The 18,074-nt window shown below is 34.4% G+C and overlaps 3 protein-coding genes across 7 annotated transcripts; all 3 read left to right on the forward strand.

The window, feature by feature from the left end:
• The first annotated feature begins 256 nt into the window (after positions 1–256).
• Positions 257–7,879, forward strand: LOC111412374 (serine/arginine-rich splicing factor 6-like). 5 transcript variants are annotated; one of them, XM_023043281.1, is made up of 4 exons: positions 257–356; positions 450–524; positions 4,625–5,180; positions 5,680–7,879. In XM_023043281.1, the coding sequence occupies exons 3-4, from the start codon at positions 5,082–5,084 to the stop codon at positions 7,597–7,599; spliced, it is 2,019 nt and encodes a 672-aa protein (XP_022899049.1). In that variant the 5' UTR covers positions 257–356; positions 450–524; positions 4,625–5,081; the 3' UTR covers positions 7,600–7,879. The 5 variants fall into 5 exon arrangements, with proteins under 5 accessions (XP_022899049.1, XP_022899073.1, XP_022899065.1 ...); XM_023043305.1 differs by having other exon boundaries at positions 4,625–4,658; XM_023043297.1 differs by lacking the exon at positions 450–524.
• On the forward strand, positions 1,401–3,827 carry LOC111373066 (serine/arginine-rich splicing factor 4-like). Its single transcript, XM_022995539.1, has 2 exons — positions 1,401–1,915; positions 2,469–3,827. Exons 1-2 carry the CDS (start codon positions 1,817–1,819, stop codon positions 3,825–3,827), a joined length of 1,458 nt encoding a protein of 485 aa, XP_022851307.1. The 5' UTR covers positions 1,401–1,816.
• LOC111373075 lies at positions 7,789–10,815 on the forward strand. Its single transcript, XM_022995545.1, has 5 exons — positions 7,789–7,890; positions 8,595–8,622; positions 8,734–8,805; positions 9,331–10,362; positions 10,445–10,815. The coding sequence occupies exons 1-5, from the start codon at positions 7,789–7,791 to the stop codon at positions 10,813–10,815; spliced, it is 1,605 nt and encodes a 534-aa protein (XP_022851313.1).
• Positions 10,816–18,074: the final 7,259 nt, after the last annotated feature.

The raw sequence follows: 18,074 nt of genomic DNA on the forward strand, positions 1-18,074 counted from the left end.
TTGTTTTTCATTTTAATTTATTTTCCCGTCCTATGAAATTTAAGGATAAATTCGTCATTCTAATAAGAATTTGAGTTTTAATAAATAATATGAGGTAGAATTGTCCATTAGGGTGTCAAGTTCCTCAAATTAATAGGTTGAGGACCTACACTCCACAATTTGAATAGATTGGAGACTCCAACTGTAATTCTCTCAAGGACTTCTACACAATTACCCAAACTAAAGAAATGAATCGGCAAAAGCCAAAGACCAAAAACAAGAAATTATTCTTTCTCCGCGGCGTCAATGTTATACGGCGGCTGCAATAGAGATTTCACTTGGAGTAAAAATAATTGTTAATCATAACCATTTTTCAGGTATAAAACTTTTCAATTGTTGTTCGATTTAAACAAAAATCAATATTGTTATTTATATTTATCCATTTCATATGTTTTCCTGATTAATTTCAGGAATAACTGATCGAAATTGATGTCTCCTGATTTTACTCTACATAGGTTTTTAGCTTCCGAAGAAGTGTCTTGAAGGTTTATTTGTCTATGCAATTGCTAAGTGTTTACAGCTAACTTAGATTATATTGATTCTCAGGTTCAAATGTGAAAAAATAAAAAATTGGCTGAATGAAATACAAAAGAGCATAAAGTTTCACTAATGTTTTATTTCGGTTTTTCATTTTTGGATTTAGAAATCACGTTTTATTTGTTTCTCTTGAGAATCAGTGACCGGTGGTCACCATAATTGATTATTTTTAGCCCTACTTTCTGTTTCTACCATCTCATTGTTTTAACTCTGCACGTTTTGCGAGAAACATTAATTATTATTAGAAAGGAATTTTGGGTTGTGAATTCAAACTAGTAGCAATTTTATATTCAAACATGAATTCATTTGTTTCTCATATCCAAAGCCTGAATCGCACATTCCTGTTTATGCCCATCCGAAAGTTGTCCTGTTAGAAGCCGGAAAAATTCAGACAAATTTCTTGGTCTATTTAATGGAATAAATACTGGCAATTAGTAATATGCCATGTTTATAAAATTTGTAGGTGATATTAGGATGCTGAGGAAGTGTTTTACTTAAATTTTTACTATACGAGGAGTCCAGGACAATTTTATAATGCATTTTTAAGAAAGAAGTAATATCAGTATATCACTATTGAAAATTGATATGCAAGTAGTACATATCTTGTTACCGTGTAAGAATTTTTCCTTGTACTTTTAAGATTTAAATGAAATGTCGGGGAGTGGTGTTCATTACCAAAGAGTCGGATAAATATCCCTTTAATATCCAAGGATGTTTCGTCATGATTCTATTCAACAAGATGATAGGAAACAGCTGACACTATTAGATTTTCCTGTGGATGCAGGGTAACAATCAACTTCTTTTAGCACTAAGAACTTGTGAGTGGGACCAGAAACGCCCATTTCTTTGTACTCTGAGGTTTATTAGCTGTTGCATTATTTGGAGTGGCATTACTTGACTTTTCAGATTATAGTAAAGTGTTGCGCACCTTATATTAGATAGATAGTTTCTGGTCAGTACCAAAGTTTTCAAAAATGTTCAGACGCCTTGAATGTGTGTTGTACAAGGTGTTCATTAGGACCCTCAAAACTCACACTTTGAGTTCCTTTTGTCAAGACTTACGCCTTAATTTTAAAGTGCATGGGCACGCATAGAGGTGGCTGAGGTGTGCTCCCCTTAATCCTTTTTTTAAGTCATGTTTTCCCAACACGTTTTGAGGGTTCCTCCAGATTGTTTAAATGCGCCTCAACTCTAAAAATTAGAAACAAAAGAATAGAATATTGGAGAAAATTAGAAAATAATGAGTGAAGGGAATGTGCTTAGCATAGCTTTGCACTCCTACAACAGAATACTAAAGAAGAGAACTTGCAACTCTTTGATTGCTAGAGACCTCCAACATGTAATGTCACCCTACTTTATTTTACTTTTTCTTATTATTGATGTCTCTATTGTGATGTTTTCTTTCCTCTGGAATTTCTTTCCTTTTAAGTCAAAGCAAACGAAGTTCTAAAATAACTGATGCATCTATTTTTTTGGACTTTTAGCTCTAGTTGTAGATTAATGGTCTTATAATGTGATCACTACTCTACTAATTTGTTATTGGCTGCTTTATTAATCCATTTTATGTTTCTAATAGTATGTTAGTCTTTTAGCTTTTCTAAACAGTATTAATAATTATATTTTTAATTTTTTAATTTTTTATTATGTGTAATTTTCTATTTTTGTTGTTATTTGAAATTCTATTGGTTTATGTTGAGCTTTATACTTCAAAGCAGCCGAGGTTCACCCTTTGCCTCATGCAAAAACACCTCAATACCCATTTTATCCTTTTTTAAACACTTGTTCGTACAAATTTATGCACATATGTTTGTACGTATACATGTATGCACCTATGTTTCTAAGTACTTGATGTAATTTTCAGGTTTTAAATTTTTTCTTGTTTTTTGCTACAGATGTCTTTGCATCTTGGTAATCTGTCATCTCGCATTCGTAAAGATGAATTGGAACGTGTTTTCCGAAGGTTTGGTAGGTGTACTGTACGGATAAAAGACAAATACGGGTTTGTAGTTTATGATTACCCTGCATGTGCTGAAAAAGCTCTGAAAACACTTCGAGGCAAAAGAATTTGTGGAGAGCCAATAACCCTATCGTGGTCAAATAGGCAGCGTCGAGCCTTGCTGCTATTTGATAGAGGTGGTAAATCATACAAGGCACCACAAGAAAGGTACTCTGTCAAAGATAGGGTGGGATCAAATGGTAAATACAATCACAATATGGAATTCAAGAAAATAGATAGTGAAGGTAGAAAGCCTGGTTCTTCTGACCTGGTTGATGGAGGAAGAAGCTACCCTTCCAATAATTTGAATTGTTGTGCTGGGGAAAAAGATCGTGCTGTTTTTGATGATTCTCATGAAGCTAGTGGGAAGAACCATATGGGGGATGATAGGTGGGGAGAGCAGGTTTTGGATCCATCAAACGAAAATGGTTTAGAAAATGGATTGGAGTTTGACCGTTATGAACCTTATTACAGTGATGACAAAAAGGAGCAGAATGAACTTCACGATGCATCCTATTTTTGTGGTTCACCCACTAGAACGAAGTCTCCAGAGAAAACAGGCTTTGGACAAAATGATCATCATAAAATTTTGGATCATCTCAGCAATTCAAAATCTCGAAAAACATGCTATGCATGTGGTAAAGTGGGTCATGAAATGCGGAAGTGCCCCTCACAGCTGGAGAGACCCAGAACAAGGCCTCAACTGCCGAGTCAAAGTAGTGATGCTGCTCCAATGAGGCATCAGAAAAACGATAGGGAGCCATCGACTTCAAGAAATAATCGGAGATTGCTTAGACGTGGAGGTTCTCCCTCAGCACAGCTTACTTCCAGACATAGGAAACAAAAGTACAGGGAGAACAATCGAAATAAGACAGATTGTGAAAGTCCAGATAGACACCGTTCAAAGAAAGCAAGGGTTCTGTTGTCGTCTTCAACCCACTCTGATTGTACTGCATCCAGATTGCAGTCACCTTCAAGATCAATAAGCTCATTCTCTGGGTCTGTTTCCCATTCCAAGTTCAAATCAGCATCATCCAGAAAAAATTCCCCGTCCGCTCATTCGTGGTCTTCAACATCATACCATTCTGGATCTAAACCCTTCATGTCGAGGTTGACATCAAGCTCAAACTCTCCTACATCTTTGGCTTTACCGGTAGCACTCGATAGATGTTTTTCTTCGTCACCAAATAAAATGCAAACAGATTACAGGGGAGACGAAAAACTGGCTATGCAATTGCTAAGTGTTTACAGCTAACTTAGATTATATTGATTCTCAGGTTCAAATGTGAAAAAATAAAAAATTGGCTGAATGAAATACAAAAGAGCATAAAGTTTCACTAATGTTTTATTTCGGTTTTTCATTTTTGGATTTAGAAATCACGTTTTATTTGTTTCTCTTGAGAATCAGTGACCGGTGGTCACCATAATTGATTATTTTTAGCCCTACTTTCTGTTTCTACCATCTCATTGTTTTAACTCTGCACGTTTTGCGAGAAACATTAATTATTATTAGAAAGGAATTTTGGGTTGTGAATTCAAACTAGTAGCAATTTTATATTCAAACATGAATTCATTTGTTTCTCATATCCAAAGCCTGAATCGCACATTCCTGTTTATGCCCATCCGAAAGTTGTCCTGTTAGAAGCCGGAAAAATTCAGACAAATTTCTTGGTCTATTTAATGGAATAAATACTGGCAATTAGTAATATGCCATGTTTATAAAATTTGTAGGTGATATTAGGATGCTGAGGAAGTGTTTTACTTAAATTTTTACTATACGAGGAGTCCAGGACAATTTTATAATGCATTTTTAAGAAAGAAGTAATATCAGTATATCACTATTGAAAATTGATATGCAAGTAGTACATATCTTGTTACCGTGTAAGAATTTTTCCTTGTACTTTTAAGATTTAAATGAAATGTCAGGGAGTGGTGTTCATTACCAAAGAGTCGGATAAATATCCCTTTAATATCCAAGGATGTTTCGTCATGATTCTATTCAATAAGATGATAGGAAACAGCTGACACTATTAGATTTTCTTGTGGATGCAGGGAAACAATCAACTTCTTTTAGCACTAAGAACTTGTAAGTGGGACCTGAAACGCCCATTTCTTTGTACTCTGCAGTTTATTAGCTGTTGCATTATTTGGAGTGGCATTACTTGACTTTTCAGATTATAGTAAAGTGTTGCGCACCTTATATTAGATAGATAGTTTCTGGTCAGTACCAAAGTTTTCAAAAATGTTCAGACACCTTGAATGTGTGTTGTACAAGGTGTTCATTAGGACCCTCAAAACTTCCACTTTGAGTTCCTTTTGTCAAGACTTACGCCTTAATTTTAAAGTGCATGGGGCACGCATAGAGGTGGCTGAGGTTTTCTCCCCTTAATCCTTTTTTTAAGTCATGTTTTCCCAACACGTTTTGAGGGTTCCTCCAGATTGTTTAAATGCGCCTCAACTCTAAAAATTAGAAACAAAAGAATAGAATATTGGAGAAAATTAGAAAATAATGAGTGAAGGGAATGTGCTTAGCATAGCTTTGTACTCCTACAACAGAATACTAAAGAAGAGAACTTGCAACTCTTTGATTGCTAGAGACCTCCAACATGTAATGTCACCCCACTTTATTCTACTTTTTCTTATTATTGATGTCTCTATTGTGATGTTTTCTTTCCTCTGGAATTTCTTTCCTTTTAAGTCAAAGCAAATGAAGTTCTCAAATAACTGATGCATCTATTTTTTTGGACTTTTAGCTCTAGTTGTAGATTAATGGTCTTATAATGTGATTACTACTCTACTAATTTGTTATTGGCTGCTTTATTAATCCATTTTATGTTTCTAATAGTATGTTAGTCTTTTAGCTTTTCTAAACGGTATTAATAATTATATTTTGAAATTTTTAATTTTTTATTATGTGTAATTTTCTATTTTTGTAGTTATTTGAAATTCTATTGGTTTATGTTGAGCTTTATACTTCAAAGCAGCCGAGGTTCACCCTTTGCCTCATGCAAAAACACCTCAATACCACGTATACATGCATGCACCTATGTTTCTAAGTACTTGATGTAATTTTCAGGTTTTAAATTTTTTCTTGTTTTTTGCTACAGATGTCTTTGCATCTTGGTAATCTGTCATCTCGCATTCGTAAAGATGAATTGGAACGTGTTTTCCGAAGGTTTGGTAGGTGTACTGTACGGATAAAAGACAAATACGGGTTTGTAGTTTATGATTACCCTGCATGTGCTGAAAAAGCTCTGAAAACACTTCGAGGCAAAAGAATTTGTGGAGAGCCAATAACCCTATCGTGGTCAAATAGGCAGCGTCAAGCCTTGCAGCTATTTGATAGAGGTGGTAAATCATACAAGGCACCACAAGAAAGGTACTCTGTCAAAGATAGGGTGGGATCAAATGGTAAATACAATCACAATATGGAATTCAAGAAAATAGATAGTGAAGGTAGAAAGCCTGGTTCTTCTGACCTGGTTGATGAAGCAAGAAGCTACCCTTCCAACAATTTGAATTGTTGTGCTGGGGAAAAAGATCGTGCTGTTTTTGATGATTCTCATGAAGCTAGCGGGAAGAACCATATGGAGGATGATAGGTGGGGAGAGCAGGTTTTGGATCCATCAAACGAAAATGGTTTAGAAAATGGATTGGAGTTTGACCGTTATGAACCTTATTACAGTGATGACAAAAAGGAGCAGAATGAACTTCAAGATGCATCCTATTTTGGTGGTTCACCCACTAGAACGAAGTCTCCAGAGAAAACAGGCTTTGGACAAAATGATCATCATAAAATTTTGGATCATCTCAGCAATTCAAAATCTCGAAAAACGTGCTATGCATGTGGTAAAGTGGGTCATGAAATGCGGAAGTGCCCCTCACAGCTGGAGAGACCCAGAACAAGGTCTCAACTGCCGAGTCAAAGTAGTGATGCTGCTCCAATGAGGCATCAGAAAAACGATAGGGAGCCATCGACTTCAAGAAATAATCGGAGATTGCTTAGACGTGGAGGTTCTCCCTCAGCACAGCTTACTTCCAGACATAGGAAACAAAAGTACAGGGAGAACAATCGAAATAAGACAGATTGTGAAAGTCCAGATAGACACCGTTCAAAGAAAGCAAGGGTTCTGTTGTCGTCTTCAACCCACTCTGATTGTACTGCATCCAGATTGCAGTCACCTTCAAGATCAATAAGCTCATTCTCTGGGTCTGTTTCCCATTCCAAGTTCAAATCAGCATCATCCAGAAAAAATTCCCCGTCCGCTCATTCGTGGTCTTCAACATCATACCATTCTGGATCTAAACCCTTCATGTCGAGGTTGACATCAAGCTCAAACTCTCCTACATCTTTGGCTTTACCGGTAGCACTCGATAGATGTTTTTCTTCGTCACCAAATAAAATGCAAACAGATTACAGGGGAGACGAAAAACTGGTAAAAGGTGTCAGTGGCACCAAATCTGAAAATATTACAGTTACGGAAAATGAATCTGCAGCCGCAGCATTGAGAGAGGAAGGAATGAAAAAGGATCTTGCCATAAGGGAAGACGCACACAATATTGCCTTCACCAGTGATTCATGCCAACTGCTAGAGTCCTATAACACGCAGTCAGACAACAGTAATCACAATTGGGATAATTTGATGTTGCAAAGTGAGAAAGAGATGAGGGAAACTCCAAATGAGTACTGTGTGGTGGAACATACATCGGCAAAAGAGCCTGAAATCTCCGTGAGATCAAATGCTGCCCAGTCAACAAGACTGTCCTCTGAGGAAATGTACACGGTTCTAAAACATTATCGACTGGAGCATCCTGAGGAAGATAAAAAGGATCTACCTGCTGAAACGTATCTAGGGTGTGCTCGTACATGGCCTTGGGAGATAATATACTATAGAAAACTGAAGAAGGGTGCAATTTCAGCCGAGAACTATGCACGGAGAATTGCTCAGAATAAAGAGTTCTGTATCGTCGATAATTACATTCGTGGCAGTAGTGGATGGGGAGAATTGGGTGAAGATAATCCTTGAGCAGTTGTTCCGTTGACTAGTACATTATATTCATCGTTGCACAACAGTTTTGGACCTGAATGATCGTCCCTTGCAAATTTCTTGAGACACGTAACGAAGCCTTGATCATATACTTGCCATGTAATTCTATGGTTATGTTTTGCTACATTTAAGAACCCATCCATATCTGCTCAAGAATATAGACACACAATGCTAAAGCTTCCGACTTTCTTACCGCCTTCAAGTGGTGATGTGTTCTGTAGAAACACATCTTCCAGAGTAGAAACAGAGGCATTATTGAGTTGCTGTTTGGTCTCCATTTTAATATTAATATATTTTTTATTTCTTCTTTTCAACCACACATTTTTTAATAAAATAATAGTACACGTACATTCAAAACTTTTCCTTCTTCTTTAATCACATATTATCCAAAAAATTATTATTCTAAAATATATTTTTTCCAAAACCTCGATAAAATGGATCCCAAACAAGGGTTGAATAATGTAGTAACATAAGAATTTTGTGAATCTTTTTCATGCTCTCAAAAGACTGAATAAGTTGTGACTTGTCTGATTACAGTAGTAGCCGAGTTCTAAGTTACTTAAACTTCATTTAAAGAAACTTTTTATCTTTATAACACTTTCGAATTTTGAGCTTTGGAGAGCCTTTCCTTGTTAACCCAATGCTCTCCAAGACATGTTTCGTTTTTTACGTACTCCTACAACAGAATACTAAAGAAGAGAACTTGCAACTCTTTGATTGCTAGAGACCTCCAACATGTAATGTCACCCCACTTTATTCTACTTTTTCTTATTATTGATGTCTCTATTGTGATGTTTTCTTTCCTCTGGAATTTCTTTCCTTTTAAGTCAAAGCAAATGAAGTTCTCAAATAACTGATGCATCTATTTTTTTGGACTTTTAGCTCTAGTTGTAGATTAATGGTCTTATAATGTGATTACTACTCTACTAATTTGTTATTGGCTGCTTTATTAATCCATTTTATGTTTCTAATAGTATGTTAGTCTTTTAGCTTTTCTAAACGGTATTAATAATTATATTTTGAAATTTTTAATTTTTTATTATGTGTAATTTTCTATTTTTGTAGTTATTTGAAATTCTATTGGTTTATGTTGAGCTTTATACTTCAAAGCAGCCGAGGTTCACCCTTTGCCTCATGCAAAAACACCTCAATACCACGTATACATGCATGCACCTATGTTTCTAAGTACTTGATGTAATTTTCAGGTTTTAAATTTTTTCTTGTTTTTTGCTACAGATGTCTTTGCATCTTGGAGAAAAATATACAAAACTGCCCCTGTGATTGCCTTTTGTTTATTTTTTATTTTTTGTGATCATTATTGCAACATATATTCCAAGTCAAAAAAAGAAAAAAGAAAAAAAAACAACCGCTTCGTAGTGTGGGGGACCATCGAATGACTATCTACTTGAAAGGTCATTCTCTTATCTTAAACTTAGCCTACCAAATACCTGATTAGCTCATCCTTGAGCCTCATTTTTGGGCCCTTACCCCATGCACCTCGATAGCTTAAGAATAACTAATCAATATGGGGTGAATTGATTTTTAAAAACTTTTTCGAAAAATTGATTCAAATTTAAGTTGAGAATGAACAAGTCAATCAAACAAAAAATGCAAATGTATGAAAGCGCTAAGTAAATGGGAAGAGAGTGTAAACAATATAAGCAAGAAGCTACCCTTCCAACAATTTGAATTGTTGTGCTGGGGAAAAAGATCGTGCTGTTTTTGATGATTCTCATGAAGCTAGCGGGAAGAACCATATGGAGGATGATAGGTGGGGAGAGCAGGTTTTGGATCCATCAAACGAAAATGGTTTAGAAAATGGATTGGAGTTTGACCGTTATGAACCTTATTACAGTGATGACAAAAAGGAGCAGAATGAACTTCAAGATGCATCCTATTTTGGTGGTTCACCCACTAGAACGAAGTCTCCAGAGAAAACAGGCTTTGGACAAAATGATCATCATAAAATTTTGGATCATCTCAGCAATTCAAAATCTCGAAAAACGTGCTATGCATGTGGTAAAGTGGGTCATGAAATGCGGAAGTGCCCCTCACAGCTGGAGAGACCCAGAACAAGGTCTCAACTGCCGAGTCAAAGTAGTGATGCTGCTCCAATGAGGCATCAGAAAAACGATAGGGAGCCATCGACTTCAAGAAATAATCGGAGATTGCTTAGACGTGGAGATTCTCCCTCAGCACAGCTTACTTCCAGACATAGGAAACAAAAGTACGGGGAGAACAATCGAAATAAGACAGATTGTGAAAGTCCAGAGAGACACCGTTCAAAGAAAGCAAGGGTTCTGTTGTCGTCTTCAATCCACTCTGATTGTACTGCATCCAGATTGCAGTCACCTACAAGATCAATAAGCTCATTCTCTGAGTCTGTTTCCCATTCCAAGTTCAAATCAGCATCATCCAGAAAAAATTCTCCGTCCGCTCATTCGTGGTCTTCAACGTCATACCATTCTGGATCTAAACCCTTCATGTCGAGGTTGACATCAAGCTCAAACTCTCCCACATCTCTGGCTTTACCGGTAGCACTCGATAGATGTTTTTCTTCGTCACCAAATAAAATGCAAACAGATTACAGGGGAGACGAAAAACTGGTAAAAGGTGTCAGTGGCACCAAATCTGAAAATATTACAGTTACGGAAAATGAATCTGCAGCCGCAGCATTGAGAGAGGAAGGAATGAAAAAGGATCTTGCCATAAGGGAAGACGCGCACAATATTGCCTTCACCAGTGATTCATGCCAACTGCTAGAGTCCTATAAAACGCAGTCAGACAACAGTAATCACAATTGGGATAATTTGATGTTGCAAAGTGAGAGAGATGCGGGAAACTCCAAATGAGTACTGTGTGGTGGAACATACATCGGCAAAAGAGCCTGAAATCTCCGTGAGATCAAATGCTGCCCAGTCAACAAGACTGTCCTCTGAGGAAATGTACACATTTCTAAAACATTATCGACTGGAGCATCCTGAGGAAGATAAAAAGGATCTACCTGCTGAAACGTATCTAGGGTGTGCTCGCACATGGCCTTGGGAGATAATATACTATAGAAAACTAAAGAAGGGTGCAATTTCAGCCGAGAACTATGCACGGAGAATTGCTCAGAATAAAGAGTTCTGTATCGTCGATAATTACATTCGTGGCAGTAGTGGATGGGGAGAATTGGGTGAGGATAATCCTTGAGCAGTTGTTCCGTTGACTAGTACATTATATTCATCGTTGCACAACAGTTTTGGACCTGTACGATCGTCCCTTGCAAATTTCTTGAGACACGTAACGAAGCCTTGATCATATACTTGCCATGTAATTCTATGGTTATGTTTTGCTACATTTAAGAACCCATCCATATCTGCTCAAGAATATAGAGACACAATGCTAAAGCTTCCGACTTTCTTGCTGCCTTCAAGTGGTAATGTGTTCTGTAGAAACACATCTTCCAGAGTAAAAACAGAGACATTATTGAGTTGCTGTTTCGGCTCCATTTTAATATTAATATATTTTTTATTTCTTCTTTTCAACCACACATTTTTTAATAAAATAATAGTACTCGTACGTTCAAAATTTTTCCTTCTTTTTTAATAACATATTATCCAAAAAAATACTATTCTAAAATACAATTTTTTCCAAAACCTCGATAAAATGGATCCAAACAAGGGTTGAATAATGTAGTAACATAAGAATTTTGTGAATCTTTTTCATGCTCTCAAAAAACTGAATAAGTTGTGACTTGTCTGATTACAGTAGTAGCCGAGTTCTAAGTTACTTAAACTTCATTTAAAGAAACTTTTTAACTTTATAACACTTTCGAATTTTGAGCTTTGGAGAGCCTTTCCTTGTTAACCCAATGCTCTCCAAGACATGTTTCGTTTTTTACGTCCAGTACCTATTCAACACTCCAAAGTTCCAAACCTTTCATCTTAGAATTCTGTACGAGAAATATATCGTATTTCTTGGAAAATACTAGCGAGAAAAATATACAAAACTGCCCCTGTGATTGCCTTTTGTTTATTTTTTATTTTTTATTTTTTGTGATCATTATTGCAACATATATTCCAAGTCAAAAAAAGAAAAAAAGAAAAAAGAACAACCGCTTCGTAGTGTGGGAACCATCGAATGACTATCTACTTGAAAGGTCATTCTCTTATCTTAAACTTAGCCTACCAAATACCTGATTAGCCCATCCTTAAGCCTCATTTTTGGGCCCTTACCCCATGCACCTCGATAGCTTAAGAATAACTAATCAATATGGGGTGAATTGATTTTTAAAAACTTTTTCGAAAAATTGATTCAAATTTAAGTTGAGAATGAACAAGTCAATCAAACAAAAAATGCAAATGTATGAAAGCGCTAAGTAAATGGGAAGAGAGTGTAAACAATATAATTGTGGAGGTTCGATCCCAAACAATGATCTACGTCTTTCGTTACCAAATTCTTTGTAACGAGTAAGGTATTTTTACTAAATTTGATTGACCTATGGTGTAATCCAAACTCTTACAATGCCTCCAGTGATTTACAAACAAAGAGCATTGATTCTTATACAATATTGAGCTTTCAGGGACATCAATATGGCTCACATATTTAAAGGAAAATGATTTCACATTTTGAAACTTCTTTCTTAATAAATGATATACTCAAATTAAGTACAAAGAGATAAATAGGCTAACAATTAAATGAATAGCAATGAATGAAATTCATCTGTTAGATGAGGAAAGAACTTTGATGAGAAAGATGTTTTTCAAAAGTTGATTCAATCAATAGTTTTTCAAAATAAATAATTTGATAAAGATAAATAAGATATAAGATCAATATAATTTAGCTCAAGAATATCTTACTTAAATGCTCTTAAAAGTGTTGCAATGAATATAAAGTGAAATAATACTTATAGAGTTGAAGACGCCAAAAATTCCGACTAACCAGACAACCAATTTGAACGTCCGCATTTTGAACTAACAACCAAGCTAGTTGTTGTGTGTCAAAATTCAGAACAATAAATAAAGTTATCGTTCGATGATGTTTTTCACTTTATTTTTCAAGATAAGTGATATTGTAATGAGTTTAAAACTTTTAATATTGAGTTGAGATACTTACCTTTTGAAAAAATAATTTTTATGCAAGTGTTTTTATGAAATAACTTTTTTGTGCATAATTTTTTTTAATTGAGTTTTTAATGATTCAATTCTAAAGATTAAAGCGTTGCACATTTATACATGAATGCAGAACATCTTAATATAATATATTTGACGTTTGACTATTGAAGTTCTTTGTCTCAAGTGAGTTGTTGTGAATGCTTGGCTTTCATTTCGATTTTTATTGATCGTCCGATGAAAGTCTTTTGGTAATGATCTTTTTGTCCTCAATTGACCAACCTTGTAACAATAGTTATGAGACTTGAATTCAATTGTTAAAAATAAATTCAAGTTGTTTGCTATGATCAAAACTCAATCAAAGGTCAACAAATCTTCCTTTTTGATTATGACAAGCAAATTGATTAGCATAAATTCATAACAACAAATTGATAATGGATAAAAATTTTAAGGAGCAAATTGCATCCATAACAAAATACATAAAAGTAGATCATAAACCACAGCTATGGCTCTGGAGGAGGGGGTGGAGGGAAGTGAGTGTAAAAGACAGTCTGCTAAGCTTATATCACCGCTTGTTAAGCTTCAATTGCATATTGTTGGTCTAGTGTAGCAGCTTGTTGAACTTGCAATTGGTGAAGCATCCCGCCAAGATCGTCAATGGAGGAGGTAAGGGAATAAATGTGTCCATTAAGGAAATTATACTAATCCGCAGTAAATATGAAACCACGGGTGGGAGGAGGAATACCAGAACTCGAAATTTCATGAGGAGGGCTTGAAACTCGTAGTACATCATTGTCATCGTCGTCCTCATCTCCATCGAAAGGTAGAATGGAAGGAGCCAAGGTAGGATCGAATTCTTTGGTGTGATCCACCCATTGACCCTACTCTTTTTTTATTTTCATTTATTTAAAAGTTTGGATATTGATGGTATTGATAGGATGGAGTTTAACGAAGGTCTCATCATGTAAAGGGATTTCAAAATGCTTAAAAAAGTTTATAGGAAGCATGCCATAAAGTAAAGCTTTGGCGTAGTGAGTGGAATGGACAAGATTCATGAGACTGAGTGCAATGGTTGAAAAATTTAATTTCTACCCGACGAGAAAAGAATCGAGAATGAAAAGATCAAAATTGTTTACTTCATCTCGATGACCTTTTCGAGGAAGAATGACATGTGGAATAATGTTTAGCAAAACTTCACATGGAAGAGTGAGTTGATTTGCACTAAGTTTGGAAATGTTTTCAATGCTTTTCTCGATGACTCTTTGACATGCCTCGATAGGATTATATCCTTCCAAGGCGGGATGAGCTCTATGAAGAAATATTTGATTTTCACACACTTCAAGCACGAGAATGTCATCGATGAGAGCTTTGACGATGGTAATGTAGGTGTTTTTAAGTAGAAAGAAAATTTCATCTGACCCAGTAGTGGTAACCATGTTTTTGTAAAATTCGTTCATGAGACGTGGATATGCATTTTCCTATAACGTGGTAATCGACACCCAACCCATGATTTAAAGTATTCTTCTATGTGAAAATCGTTAAAGGAGAGGAGAAATGAAGAGAAAAGGGAACTAAGGTTCGGTTTTGAGAAATTTGAAATGTTAGTGGATGAAAGTTTGAATTTTAGAGAAATTTGAAATGTAAAAGTGATGGGTTTTTGAATTAGCAGAGTAATTGATGATTTGAGATGGAAATATGAAGGATCTATGGAAGATTTAGGGAGAGAAAAGTGAGAGATGGAGAAGAAAAGAGAGCTGAATCGTGTATATAAAATCTGATTTTACGATGTACCGAAAATCCGGTTCATGATCCGGACGTCCGGATTGGCATAGTTAATTTGGCCCATTTTTCTCTGTCAAACCGTACAAGGTTTCGAATAGTCCGCTCGACTTGTTCGAATCCTTTTTTTTTTAACATATTAAAGTAAATACCATAAAAAAAATGTAAGAACAAATAGTATGAATTTAATTTAAGCATGTACTTCAAATTCATTAATGATGCTCAAAACTCTTCGAATATGTGAGAATCGAACAAGAGGTTTAGTAAAAATGTCCTCCAATTGATTTTTTGTATTTATAAATTGTAATATAATCTCTCTCTTTTGTACATGATATCTTAAAAAGTGATGTCTAATTTCAATATGCTTTGTTCGGCAGTGAAAAAGAGGATTTTTCGACAAGTTTATGGCACTGGTGTTTTAACACAAGATAGATATATGATCAAATGATAAGTGATAATCACTAAGATTGTGTTTGGTACCCATTTTTACAGAAAAATAAATTTTAGAATAATAGATTGATGAAAAATGTGTGGATAAAAAATAAGGAAAAGTTTTTATTTATTTATGTGTAATATTATTTTAATGAAGAATGTATGGTTAAAAAGAAGAAAAAGAAAAATGTATTTTGATAAAAATGAGAATCAAACAGGGCCTAAGAGTTTGTTTTATCCATAATACTTGTGTACAACAACTAGTGTTCCAAATATATTCTGCTTCGGCTATAGACAATGCAATCGATTTTTATTTCTTACTAAACCATGACACAAGTGCAAAGTCTAGAAAATCACATGTTCAGCAAGTACTCTTGCAATCAACTGTGCAATTGGTCCAATCGGCATTCGAATAACTGAGTAAATCAATGTGTGTGCCATTTAGATATCGAAGGCCTAAGGTTCAAATGCATTAAGATATCTAAAAGTTCTTTTTACCGCACTGAGGTGTGATTTTTTAGGATTACATTGAAATTTAGCACATAAACCACACTAAACTTGATATTGAGTCTATTTGCGGTTAAGTAAAGAAGGGATCCAATCATACCTCGATATTTAGTTACATCAAAGAAAGTACATTGATCATGTATGCTCATCGGAATATTCATTGGCTTCAAGTCATCCATTTCAAACCTCTTGAGTATGACCAATATATATCTATTTTGACTAATTAATATTCCATCATTAGTTTGCTTAATTTGAAGTCCAAGGAAGAATTTAAGTTCTCCCATCATCCTCACTTCAAATTTCATGTTCATGCATTATGAAAATTCTCCACAAAAATAAATATTAGTTGCATTGAATATAATATCGTCAATATAAATTTGAACGACAATCATATAATTCTTTTGAGTTTTGACAAAAAGAGTAGTATTCGCTTTACCTATTTAAAAGACATTTAAAAGTAGAAATTTTCTTAATCTTTTATACCAAGCTCTAGAAGCTTGTTTTAAATCGTAAAGAACCTTTCTAAGTTTAAAAACATAATCCAGATGCTTGTGATTTTTAAATCGGGGAATTGCTATGCAAAATTTCTTTTTGAATATATCCATTTAGAAATACATTTTGAACATCAATTTGATAAAGCGCTAATCCTTTATAATAATTAAATGCAATAAGCATGCGAATAGACTCTAACCTTGAAACCGATGCAATGATTTCTTCAAAATCGATACCTTCTTTTTATTGTAACCTCGACTACTAATCTAGCATTGTTATGCACAATTATCTAGTTTTCATTGATGGTTTGATAAATTGGTCTAGTGATTAAATTCCAAAATGATTTCTTCCAAATTGATTTAGTTCTTCTTGCATAGTTAGAATCCAAAATTCATTAAACTCGGCTTCCTTGAATTTTTCTTGTTCAACTTGTGAAATGAAAGCACAACTATTAAGATGATTTTAGTAGAAGCTCTAGTGGTAATACCTTTGGATGGATCACCAATAAATAGTTCTTTTGAGTGAGAAGGAATAAATCTCCATTCTTGTGGTAGAGTAGGGTCATTTGATACTTCGGTAGGCTCTACTTCATTTTGTTGAACGTTTGCTTCTGCCTTGTGTTCATCTTTTGGATCCTCCTTGTTTTGATTTTGAATATGCATTTTGTTCAGAGGGAATGTTCAATCCTACATCATTAGCAATATCTTTCTCACGATCAAGATGATTAGTTTCATCAAAAGTGACATGTATGGATTCTTCAATAACTAGAGTTCTTTTGTTAAAGACTCTATAAACTTCGCTAGTCGATAAATATTTTACAAAGATTCCAATATCGAATTTTGAATCAAATTTTTATGAGTCTTCTTTTATGTTCAAAATAAAGCATTTGCAACAAAATATTTTGAAATAACTGATATTTGGAATTTTATTTTTCCAAAGCTCATAGGAAGTCTTAGTTTTCTTTCGACTAACCAAAACTCTATTAACAATATAGCAAGCAATGTTTACAGCTTCGACTTGAAAGTTTTTTGGCATACTATTTTCATTAAATATGGTCCTAGCAATTTCTTATAATGTGTAATTTTTCCTTTCTACTATACCATTTTGTTGAGGAGTTCTAGGAGTTGAGAAATTATGTTTATATCCATTTTCATTACAGAAATTATCAAAAGCCATATTATCAAATTCTCCACCATGTTCACTTCTAATAGTTGTAATAGAGCACCATTTTTCATTTTGAACCTTTTTACAAAAATGTTTAAATACATTCAAAGCTTCATCTTTTAAATTTAAGAATAGGATCCAAGTAAATTTGGATAAATCGTCGACAATGACGAATGTATAATGTTTACCACCCAAACTAGTAGTTCTAGAGGGTCCAAAAAAGTTCTATGTGGAGTAGTTGTACCGATTTTGTAGTTGAAGAGTATAGTTTAGGTTTAAAAGAACTTTTCATTTGTTTTCCAAATTGATAATCATCACAAATTTGATCTTTATCAAACTTTAAATATGGCAAACTTTTGACAAAGCAATTTTTGAGAGAAGATTCATACTAACATGACCTAATCTCCTATGCCACTACTAAGTATCTTCCTTTAAACTTAATAAACATTTTTCATCACTTACAAATTCAATATTTATGATAATATAAAAGTCTTTACTTTGGCATATTATAAACATCCTCTCTTTTGATTTAGGATACTTAATAAGACATTTAGAAGAATCGAATTTAATGTGATATCGTTTATCACATAATTGACTAAGACTAAGCAAATAATGTTTGAGGTTATCTACCAATAAAACGTTTTCAATTGAAGGAGAAGACTTATTACCAATATTTCTAATTCCAATGATTTTTCCTTTTTACATTATCCCCGAATGTGACATGATCTACATCATTCTTTTTGAAGCTTGATAGTAACATTCTATCTCCGATCATGTGGTTTGAACTTCCACTATCCAAGAACCATTTGCTTTTCATCTTCTTTGGTACGTATAAAAAATAATTTAATTTTTGATATTTAGTACCCATACAAGTTTGGGTCCTTGGTACTTATTTTTAATGAACTCTCAAATCCACTTGTTCTTACTTTCAAAGTGTAGCCTCCTTTTTATTAGACAATTATAAACAACATATATATATATATA

This window comes from Olea europaea, chromosome 2, assembly GCF_002742605.1.
Source record: "Olea europaea var. sylvestris chromosome 2, O_europaea_v1, whole genome shotgun sequence".
In the NCBI taxonomy this organism is placed as follows: Eukaryota; Viridiplantae; Streptophyta; class Magnoliopsida; order Lamiales; family Oleaceae; genus Olea; species Olea europaea.